This window comes from Numenius arquata, chromosome 9, assembly GCF_964106895.1.
Source record: "Numenius arquata chromosome 9, bNumArq3.hap1.1, whole genome shotgun sequence".
NCBI classification, from domain to species: domain Eukaryota; kingdom Metazoa; phylum Chordata; class Aves; order Charadriiformes; family Scolopacidae; genus Numenius; species Numenius arquata.
The window spans coordinates 46,223,786-46,247,727 of record NC_133584.1 but is presented as its reverse complement, the minus strand read 5'-3'; the positions used below and the strand labels follow the sequence as shown (position 1 = coordinate 46,247,727).

Below are 23,942 nucleotides of genomic sequence, written 5' to 3'. Positions count from 1 at the left end.
TTTATGCTGTGACCAGGAGTGATGGCTATTTAACCACATCTATTCATCACTGAAAGAATACAGCACAAGCTCCATGTCTGCCTCTGACAAGCTGCTTGTTATGTGTGTGAGCATTAAAATAAGTCACTGAAAAACTTAAGAAGCTGAAACTATGTGGCTGACTAGTAGGTGGCTACTGCTCTCTGACCCTTGTTGCCTACCGCTTTAGGATAAAATGAATGATAAGAGATGGGACTCAACATTCTTTGTGCACGCAATAAAATTAGAAGCTATAATGTCATGAAGATACATGCTACCCTGTTAAACTTCTGACTTTGGGTTAAATGTGATAGATGACACTTACGTAGTAAATACTGGAAGCTAATACAGGGTGTGTTGGTGATAAAATTAGTGAGTCCGCTTACTGGAATAAAGCGTTCTGACTTCTACTTAACCCAATGCTATTTTGCTGCCACTTGCTCCACTAAAATTGCAAAATATTTCTGACACACTAATTGGTCCCAGATCTGGATCTGTTCTATTTACCAGAAAGTCCTGGACTGCAGCCATCCCTTAGCAAATTTCTGATAGTAAAGAGGAAAACCTGAATGCATTGAATGAGTATGTAAAGCTTATGCTAACTTAAATTTTAATACTTACTCTAAAGGCTCATCCAAAGGGTAGCATTGCTGATAGAAACAGTGGCTCTAGCAAGATGAGAAGTAAAGCTGTTGTCTTTCACAGCTGCTTGAAAGAAATTGTTTAACCTTTATTCTGTTCTTTCAGCTGAGACTACCCTCTTTGCTAGCTGAACTAGTAGGGTCAGGAGATGTGATGGTACCTCATTCCTGATTCTCTTGAAGCATCCCAAGTGATTTATTTGTTTATTTACTTATTTGCTTTACTCCTAGCTTCAAGCACTTGCCTTTATTCTCATGCATTCAGTATCCAGCTGCCTACTGGCAGGGGCGGCTGGTGCCAGTCTGGCTTCCCCTACTTGCAGCCAGTGGAGACCATCTCCAGCAGGTAGCTTGAAGGCAACAACTTGTGGAAGCTCGTTAGTAAGCTTCTCTGAGAGGAATTTGGCAGGCTGCAATTAGTTTCTTGATCTGCATTTAACTTGGTTGCTTTAGCTACTTCATTGCATTTTGTCTATAAAAAAAAAAAATAAATCTGTTTCTCTCTGCTGGAGGTGAGGACAGTGGCAACATGCTAATAGGCATTTTGATGAACTTATGATACTCCCCAGAAGAAATGTAGCTGACCTCAGTTATACCTGCCATGGAAGGTAAATATCATAGCCTCAGCTGGTGCTCTGTGAGCCTTGTCTAAGGAGAGTATCAAGTGCCTAAAAAGAATTGTTAATTTTCTTGAGCATCTTCAGTGTAAAACAAAAAAAAAAAAAAAAAACCCAACCAACCAAAAAAAAAAACAAAAAACCCAACAACAACCAAATGAGAAAATAAAATAACAATGGTTTTTATTAGCTGACTTTTAGTACTTGTGGGAGTAATAAATCTTTACAGTAATGGTGGTGTGTTTTTAAGCAAGACACGATCAAGTTGGATCATGCTGAGTAGATGTTCTGGGGTTCTGCACATTTATCCTTCGTCTCACAGCTGCCATGCTCCTGGCTTCCACAGAATCTTAGCTGGTCCGCTCCCCTTCTGAAATGGATTTTAAAATACCCTAAGTGACAGGAATCGGTGATATGGTGACTGTGGCCATTCCCTACCATCCAAACTTGGCAATACATTTCCTAGTGTAAGCTGGAGCACCAACTAGGACAGCAGAGACATAACAAAGTGAGCAGTGAACTCCTGTGGTTTATTTTGACCTCCCTTCCCCAAGTCCTGGGTTGTCACAGCCTTTGCTCTGTTTTGCCACATTGATTGATCAAATCCAGTTGTTCTAAGTGCACATCTTAATTATTTCTCCCTGGAGCAAGCTTGTCTGATACAAGAGGGAGGGAGGGAGGAGCTGCATGCCAGAAAAATTGAGATCAGCTGCATCTGCCTTACATAATTAACTTAACAAATAATCAAAGTTGGAGCCAAGAATAGCCAGTGCCTTTCAGCTTGCTTCTTGCTAACTATGCTGTGTTTCACTGTGGGCTTTGCAGACCCATTTGCAGGGATTTGTTTCTGCTCCTAATATCCCCAGCGGTCACTCCCCTCCCTGGCACCAGTGATGGTGGTGTTGGTTCTCTTGGGATCACTCTTGGAAAAAGAGAGTAATACTGTCAAATTACCAAGAGGCAAATACTAAGATATCTCCCCAAGCTGAGGGCATGGCTTCTAATCGCTCCATTCCTCTTTTTTGAGTGGTGAAGCCACTTGAGGTCTGAAATGAGTCTAGCTGAGACCTTCTGTATGTCCACCTATGGCTATACGTGGCTTGTACTGGAGTTCAGCTGACATCCTTTGGTGCAAATGCAGTTTCATAGACCAATAAAAAAGTTGAGAAACACTGCTCCTCTGAAATTACATCAGATGGAAAAATCAAAGGTGGGAATGTGTTAGTGAGCAGGTGGAGAATGCTGAGGCAGAGGGAGTAAGGGACAAGGAGGGGAGTTACCAGTGTCAGAGCGTACTGTGGGGCAGACGGCCCGTGTGTTGCTGCAGGAGCATGTAACTCACCATTGTGAGTTAAACTTTGCAGTCACAGGTATTATTTCACCCATCCTTACAATGCAGTTCCCTGCCTGGGGAGAAGAACAGGATTTGGGCATTCAGTGGGCTTGGGCATCACCCTTTCATGTTTGGCTACTAAGCTTACATATATTAGCTGTAGGGTGGCACTCTTGCAAGGAACGATTGCAACACTTGAACAGGATAACGTGGGTACAGTTTTCAGTAAAATAATGGAGGTGCTGCTGCCCTTACTGTGAGGACAAGAAGGAAATCGTCTATTGTGTTGCTAGATAAAAAAAAAATCCTGCTTAAAAGCTCCACTTGCCTGCTGTTAACTATAGTTCAACAGCAGCAACAGCATTTGGCTGGGATAGCTCAATAAATATTTCTCAGCAACGATTGTCCTGCTTTCCTGCAGTCAAAACTTGCATTAAACCATTAAAGCGTCCGACCAAAGTGAAAAGGAAAAGAAAAATCCCACTTGCCACGGAGACTGCTGATTTGGGGGAGGGAAATTCCTCCTGCGCCCTGCCAGGATGGCTCGCCAAGCTCCCCGGGAGGTAGGTGCTATCGGGCTCATCCGCTTGTGCCATGCGGGTTTCGTTATACCCGGCTGCAAGCGAAGCAGGGGTGTTCCTCTGACCTGGGCCAAGGGAGATCCTCTCAGAGATAACAACTTAGTGACTAATTAGCTGAGCAAAAGCCCACAAGATGGAGCTCAGCTCAAAAATAAAAAAAAAAAAAAAGCATCAAAAAACCCCCGTCTGTCAGAGCCAGGAGATTCAAGAGAAAGGAGAGAAACGGAAAGCTTTTAAATGAATCCCACGCCCCTGATGTTATACCGCAGCATAAGCAAGATGTTATTAGCGAGAACAAACACAAAAAAGTACAAGGAAAAAGTATATACTAAATTATAATTAAACTATTGCACAGCTCAACCCTCCTCCCGTCCCCCCAACCAAAAAAAACTCCCTTCCCCTCTGTTCACAGAAATGAGAAACAGAGAGTTTGGGGTTTTTATATACAGAACACTTCAAAATTAGTGGCTTTTTAAAAATTTTTTAAATTAAGGCTGTTACCTCAAATGTCACATCAGCTTCCTGCTTGGGGCCTGGTCCAAGGCTCTGCGCTTCCACTAGCTTTTTTTGCAACATTTTTATACTCCTTTGTCACTTCTGGGGTTAATTTAGGTTCTCCGTTGTCAGGGATTTTCTTGGGGAGGGTCTCTGGAGCCAATTTATGGTATTGTCCATAGAGCAGCTTTGTAAGATTGCTGGTGTTAGTCAAGTGACAATGGACACGAGCTGGAACCAGGAGGGATCAGGCTTGGGTGCAAGGAGAAACTTGCCCCATGAAGACAGCCAGGCAGGGACCAGCCTGCTGGTGACTCTGGCCATCCTCCATCTCTGACAGCTTTCAAGACCTGACAGGACAAAGCCCTGAGCAGCCTGGGCTGGCCTTGCAGCTGACCCTGCTTGGAGCAGGAACTTGGGCTAGAGACCTTCTGAGGTCCCTCCAACCCTAGTGTGCTTGTCCCCATCCTAGAATCGTTTTGGTTGGAATAGGCCCTTAGGGTCATCAAGTCCAGCCGTTAATCTAGCACTGCCAAGTTACCACTAAATCATGTACCTAAGCACCATATCTACCTGCCTTTTAAATACCTCCAGGGATGGTGACTCCACCACTTCCCTGGGCAGCCTGTTCCAATGCTTGACAACGCTTTCAGTGAAGAAATTTTTCCTAATCTCCAATCTGAACCTCCCCTGGCACAACTAGAGGCTGTTTCCTCTTGTCCTATCACCTGTTACTTGGGAGAAGACACCGACCCCCACCTTGCTACAACCTCCTTTCAGGTAGCTGTAGAGAGCAGTAAGGTCTCCCCTCAGCCTCCTTTTCTCCAGGCTGAACAACCCCAGTTCCCTCAGCCGCTCCTCATAAGACTTTTTCTGTAGATCTTTCACCAACTTTGTTGCCCTGCTCTGGACATGCTCCAGAATCTCACTGTCTTTCTTGCAGTGAGGGGCCCAAAACCGAACACAGAATTCGAGGTGTCAAACCAGCGTGGAACACACCGTCTGCTCTCCCCTGCTCCCGTGGCCGTGGGCTCGGATCCAGCGAGCATTGTGGGGGCCACGCTTGCTGGCTTGCATCCTTCCACCCAGGGAGGTTCACCTCCCCTTGGGGAAGACACCCTCCGTGCCATGATGCTGGCATGGACGTCTGACCCCATAGAAGTCCCACCACCCTGCCCTGTGTCCTAAACCTGGGGCTGGAAGTGGGTCTCTACTTTTGAAGCTGTTTTCTCCCTGCCGCTTTGGCAGCCACCAGCTCACCCGGGAGGATGTGCAAATGATGGTCCCAGGTCTGATGAGCAGCACATCCAGCTGGGGACGCAGGGAAGCTGGCCCTAAGCACAGCAGCAGCTCAGGCAACAGTCTCAGAGAGGGTGGGCTAAAAGAAGAGCCCTTAGAGAAATTTTCTCCTTGGTGGCTCAGAAGAAGAAAGAGGCAGGAAACCAGTAACTCGCACAGAAAATAGAGAGAAAAGCCGGTGGTGGGAGGGCTGTGCTGCCCTGAGCGGCGGGCATGGCTAGATGGCAGCAACAGCCCGTGTCAGGGCCTCGCTTCTCTCGCTCCCTCCTTCATCCCAACCCTGTGAGTCAGTGTTTGCTGCCACCTGCTCCTCAGCAGACCAAGGCCTTCAGCTCCGGGACCTTCCCATGGCTGGGGTTACTGCCTGCACACTCCATCGTTTGGGGGGGGGAAAGCAAGGAAATTTCTTCGTTACCAGCAAGTAAATTGACCTGCACCGAGGAGAGCCGACGGGGAAACAGAGCTTGCAGGGAAAACATAACTTCTTACCTCTTTGATTTTTGAGGCCAGAGCAGGCAGCGCCAGCATCCCTTGCTCAGGATGCTTCCCTCCAGACGGGTTACCAGCAGCCTCAGGCATCCTCTTGCCTGATGCCACCTAGACCAGGGGCTTGTGGGACACAGCAGAGACTCCCTGGAATGTCTGCAGCTGCTGAGAGATGGGGGCAGGCTGGTGGAGCAAGGACTCCCTAAAAACCTCTGCGTGAGATGAGCCTGGCTGCATCCAGCTCCCTGCACTCCTGCTCATGTCCCCTTCCCAAGGCCAGACAAATGCCCCGTTGCCCCAGAGGGACTGGAGGCAGTGCCTTACAGTGCTCATTGCATGTGGAAAGTGGAGGTCACCCCATATCCAGGGCTGGACAGCTTAGCCTGGGTGTAAGATGAGGCTTGGATGCACCCCAAGATGTGGATGCAAGCTAAGATGTGCCTCAGGAGATGCCCTGAGTTTCTCCTGCTGCCATCCCCTCCTGGAGAGGAAAACCACCTGGTTGATGCGGACAGGGCTGCAGCCAGGCAGATCACGTCTCCACTGGCCTGACTTCCACACGCTGTCCCCCGCAGTAACACCCAGGGACATCGTGCAGCCTTCCTCTGCCATTGCACCAGTTCCTCTGGGCCTCCCAAGAGCCAGAGCACATGGACAGGGACAAAAAGCTCCCCTGGTCAAGCTATTTATTACTCCAAGTTTTAAGTGCTGAACTGCTGGTGCCTAATGAGATTTTTTTTCTGTCCTGAGCAATACCATGCAATAAAGTATAATTTATCTTTGGGAGAGATGGATGCAGCTGAGCCAGTAGCAGACTTAAGACAAAAGAGTATTGACGTCACTCTCAGGAGTCCGGCGGCAGATGTTTAGCATCGTCTCCAGCCTCGGGCCAAAGGTACAAGCCTGGTACACAAATTACCAAGGCAGATTCGCTGGCTTGTGTTAGCTGCAGGGTCAAGATGGGCTGATCAAAATGTTCCCTCCCAGCATTAAGCAGCTGTGGAGCTATTTGCCATGGGTCTGCGTGGGTACCGCTGACACTGTACGTGATCTAGCCAGGTATCAGCTGCTGTGTAACTAGCCAGAAAGTTTAAGTTATCAAGTGAGGAGCTAAGGGCACAGAAACATGGGCACGCAGGCTGCACAGGGAGGACTGTCCAAGCCTGAGCAGAAGAGGGAGGTTTTGGAGGCCAGTTTAACCCCACATGATGAGTGCAGTAACCGAGGAACCCTTTTACCTAGCTCAGTAACATCCTAAACCCAAAGACTCCCCAGAAGCTTATTCATGGTATAAGTAAGTTGAGAACCAAGCTGATATTTTCAGATCTCTACCCAAAGTGATTCCAATATGATGTTAATTTGGACCGCAAAGTGTATGGATAACTAGAGCTATATTTTCCAGAGTCCTTTTTTTTCTGGTAGTTAACAATAGGCAGTTTAACTTACATTTTTACTACCCAATCACCAATATGGAGAAACACTTCCGCAATATTTTGCACCACCTCTGATGGTCCTAGACAATCCTGCATCATTAGCAAACATCCTTGTTTCACTACATCCATCCATCCATCCACCCATCCATCCCTTTTCAGACCATTTAGGAACATGTCACTACTTTGTTACTGCAGAAACCATGAACAAATTCATCAGGCAAGACTTCCATTTATAAAAGCCCATTTTGTCTCTTCCCTAATACATCAAATTTATCCTAGGATCTGCAACGTCTGTACTTTGCTATAGTTTCTATCAATTTTTTTCTGGTTCAGACATCAGGCTTACTGGTCTGGAGTTCCTCAGATTGTGCCCTAGAGTCATTAAAAAAAAATACTAATAATAATCTGGTGTCATGTTTGCCACAGGCTGATATAAATGAGAGGTTATGCTCTCATCTTTCTGCTCTTTCGGTGCACTCGGGCAGGTACCACCTGATCTGAGCAATTTGTTGCTTCTCGTTTTAGCAGCCTGTCATAAAACCTTCCCTGTGGCATTTCAGGCAGTGGCAGCTCCTCAGCCTGGGTCACTGTCACCCATGGGGTGACACATGGTTGGGGTGGGGGGGGGAGGGAACTGTGGTTTCAGCTTTTGATTAAGGAAATGAACTGTTGAAGCTTGGCTTTTGACTGCCATGCTGGTGGCATAAATAGTGAAACATCACTCTTCTGAGATGAAAAAAATGCTTGCTACTGTAAGATATATGGATAAAGGTAAAAATATGCCTGGGTCAAATCCATTCACTTCAGTTCATTTTATCTATATGAAATCTAAAGTCACAGCAGGTGTCTTTTGGCATCAGTTTCATCCACCTTCATCCTCACCTTATCTTGGGCCTTGCTGTCCAACCCCATCTTCTCTCCCAGGACACAACAGAGGGTGGCTGTGGGCTCCGATTCGTTGTCAATCACTAATTAGTCATCCAAGACATCCATTCAGCCTGTTAAGACTGCAGCTGATTCTCTAAAGTACCAAAAATACTCTCAATCCCCTGGACAGAGCTAGGGAATGTGTCTTTAAGCTTGGCTTCCAGCGGCAATCCCACCACACCACTCCCTGCAGTTGTGTCTTAACGCCTCCCAACACCACTATTTTTTTACATTAAAGATTAGTTTTCCCTTATTTTTAAGGAAAAGGCATGACCTGAAGGCAAGCTGGCAGGCAAATCTCACTGCTGTTCAATGAGGAGGGTGGCTATGTACTGGCAGTGGGCACAGGCTCCTGTACCCTCCATGGCTTACTGCCAACTCTATTTAAGCACTGAAACCCCCGAGTTTTCAAAGGCACTGGACAATCCTGAAAAACCCACCTGGCTGCAGCTGTCACCTTCTGGTGCAGATGAAGGCAGGATGCAGGCCGGGACCACCACAACATCCTGGTGGCTTCCCACGTTCCCCCTATCACACTCAGAAAGTGTTTTTCTATACCAGTGCTGTGAACAACACAAGGATATGCCACTTTTTCCTATTTGTGCCCTTTTCCTTCATATACATGCAGCAGAGGAACTGACTGATCCAGTTGGCAGCCCCTTCCCAAAAATCTGTTAGAAATGAAACCCATTTCCTAGAAGCACCTTTCTCTCATTTAAGGTGCTGATTTGTCCTTATTGCCATCAGGTGTGGAAATGACTGGTGATTGAAGGGTGATTTAAATCACATTACTGAGGAGGGAATCAAATAAGAGTCTTGTGAGACAGAGCTGTGTAGCTGATGGAGGTGAAGACTTTGAAGTGACGCGTGCTCCACAACATGGGTGGGAATTGCTCACAACGGGAGAACAAGGCAAACCCAGAGGCAGGACATTTAGCTTTATCCTCAGGGAAGTGCTTGTAAGTACTATAAAGCAACACAGCAGGGAACCACGCTGCCCATGCCATCAGCTCCACACTCTGCTGGTGGCATTAGCCAAGAGGTAGACAGTTATAAGAAAGTCCCCTTGCTTGGTGAGTCTAAATCCTACATGAGAGATCTGCCATCACATCCACAGGCTGCATCTCAGGCTCAGCCTGCCTGTCCCATCATCTTCTTCATGCCCACTCATGTCTCCCTTTCTAAATGCTGCTGCTGCATTTTGTGCTTGTGCAAAAGATCCTGGCCAAAGAAAGCTTATGGGAAGACCATAGGCAAAGAGAGACATCTGGTGTTACCAGTCACTGGGTGGCACCCAGTATTTCCATGCTTTGACAGCGTTGTCCAGGATGGGATGTTCTTCTGCCCCATCCCTACACACCTCCCCATCACAGATGCTCGTGCTGCAGGCATGGTCCCCCTGCCTTCTCCTTGCCAGAGCCCGCCTATGCACACTGTGCTGGACCTCCCTGGTGGCAAGTTGAAAACAAATGCTCAGTAAAGGTGCAAACACTTGCACACAGACGCAGACTAGGTGATATGACTCAGCAGCACATTTGGGTGTGTGGAGCTGCAGTCTCCCCCCCAGCCCCCCATTGATAACTGCCCGGCCACAGCCAGCAAGGCATGGTTTCCAGGAGACAGGGCAGTCCGTGCCACTCAAAATGCTGATTATTGATGATTGGGTGTGTCTGAAATATTGCTACATGGTCAACAAGGAACCGGCGAGCAGGGGATCTTCATCCTGGCAAGATGTGTGGCTCTCACCATTGCCTCCTGCCTGCAGTGATGAGGCTTGCAGAGGTTTGTGGCAGACCCGAACCACCATGCAGGCAAGGGCTGGGGAGGGGGAATTACCGTCAATTGTTGCAGGTTCAAGCATGAAAAGGAAATTTGAAAACACAAGCAAAATAAGAGCACTGAAACTTGTAGCTGGGTGGAAGCAGTGTACAGAGGCAGCTGGCACAGAAGAAACTAAAACTAGGCAAATGGATGGTGAAAATGCAAAGAGCAGCACAAAACTTGCTGGCTGATGGAGGAACAGAGAATAAGCTACTAGAATATGGAAATTCATTATAAATTACCTTCATAGTCCCCTTTGTCCCTTTCCCTGTGTTCTGGATGCTGTCAAAACCTCCTAAAACACAGGGGAATGTAAAGCACAATTGCCCCAAGAATAACTTTGCCAAACGATTGCTACAACGGAGCAGAGAAATAGAGAAATAAGGGTCTTTGGACTCTTCTGTTGCCTCCTCAGAAGACCATCCCATGCATGGTCACACACACATTTCTTGGTGGGGACTTTTTGGTCCATTCAAACACCCTACCCACCACAGGTGATGTGAACTGCAGAGAGAAGGTGAACATGAAAGGCTGCAAAGTCATCCAAAACAGAATGTGAGGTTTTTCTTCAAACAAGTTGCTTTGCTTTGAGAGGAAAAAAAATGAACTCCTGGATCCTTCTTGGGTGTTGCCATAGCAACTGAAGATGACCTGGCCTCTGCTGCCTGGAGAGAGCATCACCTGGCCACCGTGTAGTGGGCACAAGAGTGGCCATGTGGGTGGCCAGCATCTCCCTTCACAAGCATCACAGGAAAGCATCACACTTGAGGAAAAAGAAAAAAACCCTTTTTTTTTCCCAGGGCATGGGCTGGGGATCACCGAGCCAGTTTCCCCAAAGACCACGTTTCCCCAGCATGGCCAGGGTGCCTGGCAGTGGCAGCTTGCTGGGGCATTGCCACGTGTGATGCCCACAGGGTGGAGGATGGCACGATGTGGGGTGAACCCTGGCACCTGCAGCCCATTTCTAGAGCACCGTCACTGTCCCCAGTGTGCAGCCCTGCTCCTCAGTGTCACCGCACGCATCCGGTGCCACTACCCGTGTCCTTCAGCAGGCATCAAACCTGCTCGTTGTGAGCCTCACATGTATTAATAATTCAGAAGGAAAGCAGCACAGGAATAACCACGGCTGTGCAACACTAACATGTAAATTAGCTGAGTTTATTTTATTTTCTCCAAGGAAAGCGTGTGCAGTGTTTTTGTTTGGTTCTTGGTTATTAATGGCATATTAAGGCACAGTCGTTGTGCTCACCTTTCCCAGAGGAATCAGCTGCCAGCGCTGCGCCTGCTGCCCACGGCATCCGCTCAGCAGTGGAATCAATGATTTGCCCTGAAAAGGGTCCAGGAAAGTATTGAAGAAAGAATAAAGAGGAAAATCATATGGGTTCTGCGGCAACCTGGCTCTTGGCTGAGAGGTTCAGTCATCGCTGCAGCTCCAGGAGCAGCGTTGTTTGCTCACACCAGCTGGGTCTGGTGGGGGAAGGGTCTCTTCTCTCACCACCACTTTGCCATTGCGCTTTTGCAATAAGGAGGGGAGGGCAGTGGTCCCACACAGCATCCCTGTGTGAGCTAGAGATGGGCAGCCTGCTGCTCCTGCCAGCTGCAGCAAGTGGGAGCTGCCAGTGCCCCCAAAAGGACAGTGCTCCCCAGCAACATCCTCGGCATGTGGCCTTTCCCCTGGCTGCTCCCAAAATCCTTTTGCATCCAGGATGTAATTTGTCATATTTGCTATAATATAACTGTGACCAGCTTGGACTTAGAGTGTGCCCTGCCTTCTGCACCGGTTTCCATACTGCTGCATGTCAGATGCAGTTAAGGTAAAGGAAGCTGCCAAGGTCCTGAGCAAAGCAGTCCAGGAAAGGTAAAAAAATGCTGGAACAGAGGTCCAGGAGCACAGCTCTGAGCTGGTTTAGTGATGCAGCTCCCAATGCCAAAGACCAACAACAGACACCAAAGATGTGCTCAGAGCTGTAGCCCTACAAGCAGGGAGAGTTTGGGGGAGCTGAGGATAACCCAGCCCCAACCCACCCAAGCCCCAGCAGCACCAAACACTGAGGTGTGGGAATGTGCACGGGGATGAGCAAGAAGGGGACCTTCCTTCTCACCTTCAGGTGAGAGATGATTCCCTCTAGTGATAGCCCAACCAGTAAAGATTTTGTTTGGGATAAATTGTTCCTCCACAGGAAGAGCCAACCTGCTGTTAGCCTGTTGAAATAACCTGGACAACTGGTGGACATGGGCTTACCTCTGTCCCTAAAGACACTAGGCAGCTGCTGCGACAGCTCCTCTCTTCCTTCTGGACAGTGGTTTCTGGCTTGTGTGGCATGGCCATCAGCTTGGGATTAACCCAACCCTCTGGTGATGCACTGCCTGCCCTTTAGCCATAGTGACCAAGCGAGAGTGTTCAGAAGCACGTCCTCGTCCAAAGCATCACACTTGATACAAATGGGCAACAGGCAAGGTCTGCTTGCAGGCACACAGCTCCCAGCGATGCAGGCACATCTCCAAAGCTTCTAACACAGAAAGATGCTTCTGCTCTCTTTTTCCACTTCCCCTTTGCCTCCTTTTGCAATGAAACACCTCCCCTCTCAAAATAGATAATGGCAATTATTGGGTTCATCAGCAATGTATCTGCCATCACGCAGCCTGGAGATCTCAAAATGCCACTCTGCCCACTGGACCATTAAAGTCAATGGCTGTTCCTAACCTTTAAAGATGAATAGAGGTTGTCTTGCATAATGGATCGTGGACTATCCATGGAGACCATCTGCCCGGTGGCTGCAGAAATGCTCATGTTGTTCTTAACAGGAGTTCATTACTCAGAGCCTAATACTAAAAATATGTTGCAAAGGGCCTTATTTAAAACACAACGGGCTAACGCAAACCTGGCGACAGAGAAACACAAGACTGAATCCAAGGATCTCCGCCACCCAGGCTGGAGCTAAACTGCAACCAGACAGGCACTAACTTAATTTGAAAGGCAATGACATAATTCTGAATTAGTTTAATAGGACCTGCAATTCATACAGAAAAGTCTGAATTTATGTAGTAATCAGCCAGAGCTTTCAGAGTGCTAGATATCTGTATGGCGAGAAAATAATTACACAGCTTATTAAAGTGAGGTAAAAATGGACCTGCTGATGGGGTTTTTTTGTGCTAAACTCCACTTTCACTAAGTTAGACTATTTTTGATTAAACATACAATTTGCCAAAACACCAAAGACACTTAACAAGTCTAAGTTTTCTATTAATCACTTGGACATCACTTTGCAAGAGATTAACCCCCCTACACCGTTCCCTCCCCGACAGACACCCCCAGAGCCCAGCGAGCATTAAAGCTCTGCAAGCTTTTCATCGATTTTCTCCAGGCTTCCTCCTCGCTTTTGAACTCCGCCTGGATCAACTCTCCAACCACACACCCTGGAGGATGAGCCTGGAAATTGCTCTCCCCTCCTAGTCCTCATTATCAGCCAGGGAAGCAGACGCATCCTCAGAGGAGCTCTTCAAAGCACAGCCAAGATGTTCAAAGTTACCCAGTGACTGACGATGTACAACTTCAGCCTCTGAAACAGGTCGGATTTTCTTAAGAGAGCTGTTTGGCAGCGGCAGATAAAGCCCTTTCCAGTCCTTAGCTGGCCTGTAATCAAAACGTTCTCTGTGTCAGAAGCCACCTTTGAGAGGCTCAGTCTGGTCGGGCTTCAGAGCATCTCCCCGGTCCCCCTGGGATGCCGTGTGCGACCACCTCTCCTGGGCATCTTCCTTGCTTGCTTTCTAAAAGAGAAGCTGGGAGCACCTTGCTCACGCACCCTGTGCCGGTCCCAAAATGGAGCCGACCCACTTGAAAAGAAGAAACTTATTAAAAGCCGGGAAAGCACTGGGGGACAGCCTGAAGAAAAAATATCAAACCTGGGACTGGAAAGTTTAAAGAGTCAAAGAGAAAGGGAGAAGAAATTGGGCCAGATAAAGCAGGACACAATCCCAGTGTCTGCACGGGGCTGCTCAGGGGCTTGTCAGCCCGAGGCAGGTAGCAAACCCCATCGCGGACACCTCAGCACATTTCACAGCAAAAGTTACAAACAAAGACATTGGAATTTTTTAACCACTAAAATTCAGACTCTTTCATTTTGTTTCTGCAAAAAACAAGGTCAAAATGAGCTTCCGTAAGGAGATTTTTTTTCTTTTCAAATGAGTTTGTCTGGGCTCTGTTAAACAGCTACTTAGACTTGCTGTTGACTGTAGACAGGAAAAGGCGACAGAAGTCCCACTTACAAGAGCAGATGAATGATGGCAGAAGAGCGGCTGCATTTATGAACGCTACAGCAAAAGTTGTTACATCCTTGGTACCTGAGAAAAGGATATTGTGCAATGCTTGACTAAAAATACGCCTGGCTCATTTTAGGATCGCCCAAACAAGATTCAAATGCCGCGGTCCCTCCCCGAGGCACCATCCCGTGACAGGGTCAGAGATGTTTTTGCACGTTCTCCCGAGCGCAGAGAGATGCTAAAGCCCACGGTGGCCGATCCGCATCTAAACCTTGTGCGTTTAAACAACTGCTACCCAGCCTGTGCAAGAAGAGCCATTGGTGTAAGAACATCTGCAGCTTCTTTAACACCACAGCATCTCCTGGCAGCCAGCTTGAACACAAACAGGCTGGAGACAGACTATAAGCAACCATGGAATTGTATTTTCTTTTTTCCCAATACTTTGCTTTCTTTGCTGGGCTCGCCCAGGGAAAGCAGGCAGGCTTCTGATTAACCCTCCTTTTCAGGGCTGCGCTTGTCAGCAGGGTGTTGTGGTTGAAAGGACTGTTGCTTTAATAGCTCAAATTTGAATTTCTAGGAAAAAAAGGAACACACTTTTCTGCCTGGCAGCATTGACACAAGCCTGTATTGTAGACTGTTTGACCTAACAATGTGTTTCCATTTGGATATTTCAACCATTTCTCTCTCTTTTTTTTTTTTTAATATTAAAGCATTAATACCTAATCACTACTAGGTTATTCTGCGCAGCAAAAATCCCTTAAATTTTAATATTAAAGCATTAACACCTAAACACTACTAGGTCATTCCACACAGAAAAAATCCCTTAGTTACACGCTTAACATTAACTTCAGGCCAAATCGTTTGTTGACACTTTATTTTGCAGAGAGGACAGGCTTAAGCAGCTACCTGCAGACTCGATGAACGTGGGGAAAACTGCTTTCCATGCCACCGATGTCAAACGTTACTCTAACATCACATACCTGGTACCCGACAGGAACAAGATACTTTTACTTTTTCAATTCACGGTCACACCAGCCCGGCCAATGGGGCCGGCAGCTTTCCCTTCGGCGCCTTGAGCTGCTCCGCATCCAGCAGAAACCGAGCTGTCACCTTCCTGAGGTCTTCACCAAGGAAATACCTTCACCCAGGACCCCGCTGGGATGGAACGGGATCCCACGGGCAACATCGGTGCATTAACCCAGCCGCAACAGCGGGCTCCCAAAAAACCCTACGTACCTACAAGGCAACAGGTCTCGGGCAAGATGGGGACACATAGGTCAGGAAACCAGCCTCGTCCTTCCCCCAGATACGCGCTGCTCGGGACTCGTTGCACGGGTTACACCAAGACAGGCAGTGACAAGAAAAGTAGTCTTTTATTTCAATTAATATTTCTTGGCATTAGGCAGATATTAAATAACACTGGAATGCACAAGACTATTAACATATCGACAGCAAAAGGGAGGAGGTGTAGCCAAGTCGAGAACAGCAGTGCGAGTCACGTCACCTCGGGGCACTCAAAAGCCATTGAACGCAGCAACCACCAGAAAGTAGGACTCCACTGAGAAATACAAAACGAGGATGAACTCCTTTCAGGTCTTTTGTTAATACAGTAACGTTGGAACGACTGACAGTAAAAATGAACAAATATTTGCATTCAGGAATTAAACAGAGTGAAATATCCACAAACTGCTAGTCATGCATTTCTTTTGGAACAGCAATTTGCTAATGCATAAATATCACAAAAAAAACAATCTCCAAGATTTGAGTAAATCACAGACAACTAGAAGAAACAAAGCTCGAATTCTATTTTATGCCTTAAATAGATGACCTAAATATTTAAAATTTTACTTCACCATATATATATAATTTATATATATATTAAAAGAAAGTAAAGACCATTAGATAAGTGCAAGCAATTTTCCTCAAAAAGAAAATTGGAACCATGCCCAGGAAAGCTGCTTTTTTTTTTTCTTTTTTTTTTTTTTAACTTTCTACACCATTCAGTCCACTTTTTTTTTTTTTTTTTTTTTTTTTTTACGTAGTAATTTCTGAAGCAAAATAAATTATCTACGATCTGCTATGTTGGGTAAAAGTCCTACCTAGCATCTTCTCGGGAACTATTAGGACATCACCTTTTCTTACGGACTAAGTGAAGTGGTATCTCACCAGCGATTCCAACTCTTTTGTAGCTGCATGTAAACATACCTTTCTGATTAACGTTTAAAACGTGTAGAGTGAATTGTAACGTTACGGGGAAGCGGGAACGGAGCTGCCGAAGGAGAGCTGCACCGGTGTTAGTGGGGGGGAGCGAGGGCTGGTTCGCTCAGACACACACACACACACACACACAATCTGGCAAGGGGGTCTTATCCGGGAAGTGTGGAGGGATGGTTGAGAAGGCATCCGTTTGCGAGCAAAGCTTGAAGGACACAAGCCGAGATTCTCTGTGCACACTGTCCGCTTTTAATCAGAATTGGCTCGCGCTACTGGGGTCGCACTGTAACAACCGCACGATGGAAGGATCGCTCTTGGCACCTTTGATGAACTCTTCCAGCGACAGTTTACCTGAAAGGGAGGAAAACCAACATGGAAACAATAATTAAAAAAAAAATAAAATAAAATCAGTTGGTGCTACCACTGTTGCTGTAGCTAAAAAAAAAAAAACCAAACCCTCCTCACTGAAGCTACATACGTATATTTAATCTATCGCAAAGGCATCGAGGGGAATTTAGCGCAATGCACAGCAGCCAAATCCTACTCAAGCCCTTAAGCCCAGATGCATTTTTCTTCTGAAAAACAATCTAGCATAATAATTGTTATTTTTTATTTAAAAAGACAGTACCAAATATAAAAACAACTGTTCTAACATGATTTGGCAGTTTTTTGCCCAGAACCAGGCTATACAAATTTCATGACACCTGAATGCAAGGTGTGGTACCTGAACACGTGGGCTTTGAAAATGCTGCTTATATTACTATGACATTTTAAACCTAAATAACCCAAATCTCCCCACTTTGCCCCCTTGTTTGTTGTGACATGTAGGGCTGAGCAATGGTGGCTTCTCCTGCATCTACATGGCCAGGCTGGATGGGGCTCTGAGCAATCTTGATCTAGTGGTGGATGTCCTGCTCATGGCAGGGGGGTTGGACTGGATGACCTTTAAAGGTCCCTTCCAACCCAAACCATTCTGTGATCCTATGATTCCACAAGCCACTTGCTGTGCCCTGCAGGGTGTACAGGAACTGCACTGGTTTCACAGGCCAGCCTTGGGGGAGCCATCTATTGCCAAGGGTCACTCCTGAGCGTTTCTATTTAATACATATTATATATTCACTTTAGGCCAGAGACACTGACCTGGACGGACCCTGCAATGGTCTGCAGGTCTCAAAAAGTGATCTCTGGAGGAGGGACCACGAAGGGCAGCTGCCCTGGCATCCATGGCTCCAGCAGTCCCCTGGCATAGCAGAGCACAGTATGGCAAGGAGGACACATCCCATCTGGTCTCCCAGACCTCATCCTGGGGCAACCCAGCCTCCTGACAGGTTTTTCCCGAGCTCAGGACCAGTCCCCTGTACAAATGCCATCAGGAGCAGCCTCTGCCTTTGCCTGCTATCACCAATACTGTCCTGCTCCAGCACTCTGAACCTCGGCAGAAATAAGTCACAGGTGGCAATATTAATGAGAAATGAAACAGTTTTCCCTATGAACATGAGGAGACAAGCATCTGCTGCATCCCTGACACCATGTCCGGCAATCTCCCACCTACCCTGTGCTCCCAGAACAACCTACCCCTTACCCTCACGCAACACCCATGGGCCATCCTTACCCACCCCAACCACTCTGCTTGAGATGACAGGAACCATGCATCAACACCTTGCGTGTGGCAGCTGCCTGCTGCCCCTTTTGGCTACGTGCCCCCAAAGGGATGGAGGCACCAGCTCATCACGTTGGTTTTCACCAGCCCCAGGATGCTGCCAGCCTGCCATGGGAACATGGAGAGGACTGAGTTCGGTGGCCAGCTCCTGGATTAGGTCGAGTGGGGAGAAATGAGCAAACCTTCTTGTAGAAATTACAGAAGCTCAAAAACCCATGGCACACTTCTGTCCTCATTTCTGGCTTTTAAGCTAATGTTCCCAAACTGAGTGTTTTCTTAAGTTTTTGGCAGCCCGAAAAAGAGTACTCATAACTATCAGGACGTTCATTAATTTTCCCATCTCCTTGCAATACTTAAAAAAGCAAAGCACAAATCAAAATTTATTTGCAATGTCCAACAGTCAGATGGGGAAGAAGAAACATGTCCAGCCACCAAGACCACACTCATGTCCCCATGCGCAGACTTTTATTGCTTGGCACCGCGTAGCGTGTGCTGCTGGGAAAAGGACGACTTCATTTCGGCAACAAAGTGCAAGAGATGGGGGATGTACATAGCAGGTTTTGTGGCCACTACTCTGTCGCACATCTGCAAGCACCGCTACTCCGCAGAACAAAAATATTTTAATGGGGTTATTTTAGGGCCCTCTGCATGTGAAGTCAGAGGATGAAATGCTAGTTTTGATGAAGTCAAAGGTGAAATACTCAAGGACTTCAGCAAGGCCAGGAATTTGCCCCCGGGGGCTGCAGCAGCAGATGCCAAAACGCAGACATAAAATTATCTTAAACAAAAACCTTTCTATTCATAAGATCGTATTTTCCCAGGTCTCCATATCTCAGCACTAGAACCAATTCTTTGCTCTCGCTGAGCACATCAGTAGGATACAGCTCCGGATTTCGACATGGGCAGCTGCCACCTCAAGTAATTCCCAGGGAAAGCTCCACCTCGACCAGGACGAGAGGAAACACATTGGCGGGATGATGGGCAGAGGAAATTGCTCAATTCTGCCTATGTTTTTCAAGCCTAAGGAAACGAGCTAGCTCAGGTGGAGGGGTTGTGACGGGTACACTGTCAGATCATTTATCCAGTGGCTCCATAATTGGCTCGGGGGCTGTTTCATCCCCCCGATGCACACACTGCAACAAAGGAAACACTGCAGGTTCCTGTGTGACCACGCGTATATGTACACACGCCGTAAACATGCACAGAAAATAAGTATTATGGAATCAGGGGAATTTTTGCTTTCAGGTACCTGAGCCCATCCCTGACCCGCATTACTGATGACAAGCCCAGGAGCACAGCCCTATCAAGGGCAAAGGGAGTAAAACCTCCTGCCCAGTTTGTGCTACGCCCAGAGAAAATAACCCGAAGATACTGGACTCAGGGGAGTTTCAGAGGAGCCTTTGCAGAAGGGGATTCACCCATGAAATGTCGGTAAAAGACTGTTTCCATCCTTTCGTCCTCCCAGCAGGAAAGTCTCTCACCTGCTGCCCACTTTTTCACCCTATTTGTTATGGACCAGAGACGCTCACCAAGGTCAGGCAGAGACCACCGGCACTGGTGGGGACATCCCTGCCCTCTGCCGCCCCCAAATACCATCACCTGCTTCCACCAACGCCTGGCTAGAAAATCTCTATTTCTAGAGCCTATGAAGAAGGGTCAGTGGAGATCCTACCGTCGTTGTTTGTGTCCATCTGTCTGAAGATCTTGTCTGTTCGCTTCTCGGGAGTGGATTCATCCTCTGGCATTTTCATTACTGATGAAACCATTTTGTAGATTGCCTGAGTATTAAAAAAAAAAAAAAAGATAAAAAAAAAAAAGATATAGGAAAACAATGACCCAAACGATAAAGCATCAGGACAGAGAAAAAGAATTTAAGCCTGTAGCAATAAAAAAAGGCAGCTGACCCTGGCAGGCAGCTGCAGGACTTTATAAACCAAAACAAATAGGAATTTCTGACTGCAGCTTTTTTTATTTCTCTTTCCTGTGTTCATTTGTGCTTCAAAAAAAGCTCCTGAACTGCCGGGTCAGTTTAACTGAAAGTTAGGGTCTTGATTAATGTACGAGCAGGACTGAGCTAAAATACAGGAGACAATGGTGTGTAATTTTGTTTTCTGCACCTGGGCTAAGCCATCGCCTCTTCGGCTGGCTCTTAACATACACTCAGTTACGCATATGCGTGGGGGGGTTTGTACAGGTTACAGGTGAATATGAATATATAGGAATAGGCATTGGTTTTCGCTGTGGATGGGTAACGAAATGCATTTTCAGACTTACAAGAATGTGAATAAAGGCGAGAGAGACCTCTTTAGGACATCTGCAGTCCTAGCCCTCCTCCTAAATCATCCCTGCTCAGCCACGAGGACCAACCACGGGGGAACTCTCCAGATGTGTTGCATGCTTCCCAGTGCCCCGAGACACATCCCATCTGCAGAGGGGATGGCAAGCAGCCCTCGGCACAGGGGGCTCTGCCCCACATGCCCCCCAGAACAGCCCGCGGGCTACATGTCTCCAGTCTTCAGGAGATTAAGACACGCTACGGTCTCTCAGTCAGAGCTCAAGTTGACTCAGATTTGGAGTTTCAAAGTATTAATTTTGAGATTAATCAGGTCAGTAAAATTTGCATTTAGGGTTTTTCGATCCCATCAACACCCCATTAAGAAACCCCCAGGGAGAGCTGCACGCTTTTGGCTGCAGGCCAGGGGCACAGCGCCTTGTTTGTCTCGCAGGCTCTTTCCTTATTTGCACCTCGTAGGTGCCACCGTGACCCGCAGTGTCCCTGTGGGGACCGTGGGCTCAGGAGCCTCCCCCTGGGGCAGGAGGGACCCAGCTCAGCACATCCCTCAGCTCCAGCTGTCTCAGGGTGAAGAGGCTACAGCAACACGAATAAAATATAAAATAAAGACAACGCCTCACCTGCACTATTTCTAGCATTTCCCCGCGACTGATGTACCCGTTGCCATCCAGGTCGTACATACTAAATGCCCACTTCAGCTTCTGTTCCAGCTTGCCCCGAGAGGTGACGCTCAGGGCGATGATGAATTCCCTAAAGTCAATCGTCCCGTCGCCGTTGGTGTCGAAGGTGCGGAAGACATGCTCCGCAAACTTCGACGCGTCGCCGTATGGGAAAAAATTCGCGTATATTTTTTTGAACTCTTCCACAGTCAAATGGCCCGTGGGGCAATCTTTTAGGAAGCCCTTGTACCACTCCTGCAGCTCGTGGTCCGTGAACTCGGTGTTCTCACGCAGGTCCTGGAGCACCTCGGGGCGCAGTTTGCTGTTCTGCTTCCCCATCCTCTTCTGGATCCGGGTTCAGGGGCTGCAAAGCAAGAGAGCACCCACTTCAGCTCCGGCCCCACTCGGCAGAGAGGGGCCGGGGGCAGGCAAAGCCCTGCGGGAAACGCAGACTCTGCCCAGGGCAAAGGGGCAAGAGGAGAAAAAGGGTGCTATAAATCACTAGGAAAAGATCTCATTTCATCCGGCCCCTTTTCCTCTCCCCTAGGTTCTCTCAGTTACTAGTATGCTGCTGAAGGACAAGGGAAGGCGGTTTGGGAGGTACTATTTGGGAAATATTAACTCTTATTATTAATCCATATTATTTGGGAAAAAATAATCCTCATTATTTTATTTCTCTGCTACAATCCCACTCCTCTATCATATAGCTTGCAATGCCCAGGTCTGGATCTCAGCTCTTGACCCACCCCACCAGGCTGATCTGCTGTGATGACTGAGTGGGCGAGGACAGCAGGGGCAATGAAAAGTAAAATCCATCTATTCAAAAGTGAAAGTAAGCAGGGGCGAAGCGAGGGGCAGGAAGGGCAGGTGGTGCCGTGCCAGTCGTGTTTGCACTATCCAGATGCTCTTTGAAACCCCTTGGCTTATGGAGCATCTCCTCCCTCCCCGCATCCCTCAGCAGCCCCCCCAGCATGGTGGGGCTGGGTCGGTGCTGCTGGTGGCACCCCGGGCGTCACAGGAGGGTGCAGCAAGGCTGGGCTCAGCACAGCCCGCGCTCAACAGCATCATCCTGGAAGACCTCTCTCTCTCTCTCTCTTCTTTTCAACCACGGAGGCAGCACAAGCAGCCGGGTCGCTGAGACAGCGGCACTGGCACAAGGGACTTCATCCTTTCCAGCAGATCACAATCATCTGCCCTCCCGGACAAGCAGAGAAAAGGGCTTTTTAAAGCAAAATGTTTGGCAAAGCAACTCCTTTCAGGTTTATCGGGTTTTATGCTTTTAAATAAGCTTATTCAGTAAGTTCAATATTCCCCAACGTGGGCAAAAGGGCATTTTAACCTCAGGGCTTTCCCAGGATGTCAGGAAGGGGCTGGGGTTTGTCCCCTCCTTTGACAGTGTCCATAACGTGTGGGGCACTGCGCAGGTGAGACTGCCCAGCAACAGGAAAGCTCCTTCGACAAAAGGGAAGATGTTCAATCTGCACTTACGAAACAACAGAAAAACACCTGAAAGCATGACATATTTTTGGCTTTTACCCCTTTGAGCCTCTCACAGCTTCCCAGCAACACCAAACCAAGCTGCCAAGCAAGGGGTTGAGCTGCATCTCCTTCCCCAGACTCAAGAGGTTTATTCCCAAGCTTTGCACAAAATCACATCCAAACCCCAGTGACTGGTCTGCCATACATGACATTTCTCTGCACAGCCTGTTATGACCCAGTTAGGCTCGCTCACAGCCAGTGCAGAAGGCAGGCTAGTAATGGGCTAACACCGCACGTCTACTCGGAAACTGCCAGAGCTGAGCAACAAAGCGTGCAGAGACCAGGAAAAACATAACAGAGGCTAAGCACTTCCCAGAGAGTAAAAATCCCAAGCATGCATAAGAACCTTAAAAAAAAAAAAAAAAAAAATGTTAAAGGTCAGCAAAAAATAAGTTGCTCTACAGCAGAGAGATTTTCAACAGCTGAATTTAAGCTTGTTTTATTTGTATTCCACTTAGTCTCTGCATCGCCTCAGCAATGTAAAAAATCCACATCCTGCTCTGTGGCTTAATGCTCGGAGACAAAAACCAGCCAGCTGCTCATTAGTTCAATGCATCGGGCTTAACGGAAAACTGTGTTATCATTAGCACTTCTGTTTTCTAGAAAAGCTGCCAATATTTCAGCTCCAGAGCTTTGTTTTTGTCCATTACACTGCAGAGTTTTCTCCAGGCTCCTGACATACCTCTGCTCGTTACCAACACGCAGGGATGCGACATCTCCCGGTCCCTGCCGTCACCATCCATAGGAGGGTACCGGGCTGCCCTCCAGTTAAACCACTAACTCCCAACTGCTCCCGCTGCCTTTCCATCTTTGAATCTCCTCTGCTCCAGATATTCATCCTTGCAGTGCCAAGGGCAGAAAGCACAATATTGTACTCTGCTGCAGTCAATTTGCAGAAAACAGTGGCTTGGAGCAAATAATGGATCGACCGCGGCCCTTTTTTTCACGTTATGTTTCTGTCCTTCGCTGAGGAGGTGCCTTCGGGTCCCACCCTTCAGCGAACCCCTTCGCTTCGTGATGCCCGGGTGTTTTGTAAGATCTACTGTGCCCGTCCAAAAGCAGTCCCTGCCTTGCTGGTTGCTGTCTCGGACTCGCCTGGGCTTTGGTGCAGCCCTGGGAGAGGGGCAGGAGGAGCAGTAGAGCCCGCTCAATGCAGGAGCTGGACTTTAAAGCCGAAATACACTCAGCTTTAATCACACACAGGGATTGGGGGACTGTAAAACTTCCAACTGGAAGTTAAAAGAGGTTTGAAGAGGTTTAATGCCATTTCTCCCTTTTCCTGTAATACCTTTATTATTTCTGTTACCTTAAAAACAGACGCCTCCAGACAACAGAGAGCTAAGATGTTAACTTTATTTATTAGATTTCACTACTCCTATTAGCAGTAAGATATATCCTATTATTTGGATGGATGCTTATTTAGTACCAGCTTCAAAAGCTTTATATTCAAGTAGTCTTTGCATTCAACAAATTACAGGCTATTTCAACCCTTCCTCCTTTTACATTGTTTTATATCAGAAAAATAATGTGCAATGCTCTGAACACAACCTCTTTTTGCATATGAGCTTTCTGAAGGGCTTTATAATGTGTTCAACCCAAATATAACCCTGCAGTTGTTGTAACCAATTTGTTACAAATAATTAAATAACCAACATTAACATTAATT

At 47.4% G+C, this 23,942-nt stretch overlaps 1 protein-coding gene across 2 annotated transcripts in view; it reads right to left on the bottom strand.

Annotated features, from left to right (window-relative positions):
• Nucleotides 1–15,896: 15,896 nt before the first annotated feature.
• The window catches only part of HPCAL1 (hippocalcin like 1), a 66,657-nt gene continuing 58,611 nt past the window's right edge, over nt 15,897–23,942 (bottom strand). For both annotated transcript variants that reach the window (XM_074152989.1, XM_074152991.1), the window contains 3 exons: nt 20,699–21,101; nt 19,458–19,563; nt 15,897–16,476 (listed from right to left, as the gene is read on the bottom strand). In XM_074152989.1, the coding sequence (XP_074009090.1) occupies nt 16,379–16,476; nt 19,458–19,563; nt 20,699–21,076 (582 nt within the window). In that variant the 5' untranslated portion in view covers nt 21,077–21,101 and the 3' untranslated portion in view covers nt 15,897–16,378. The remainder of the gene's footprint in view (nt 16,477–19,457; nt 19,564–20,698; nt 21,102–23,942) is intronic.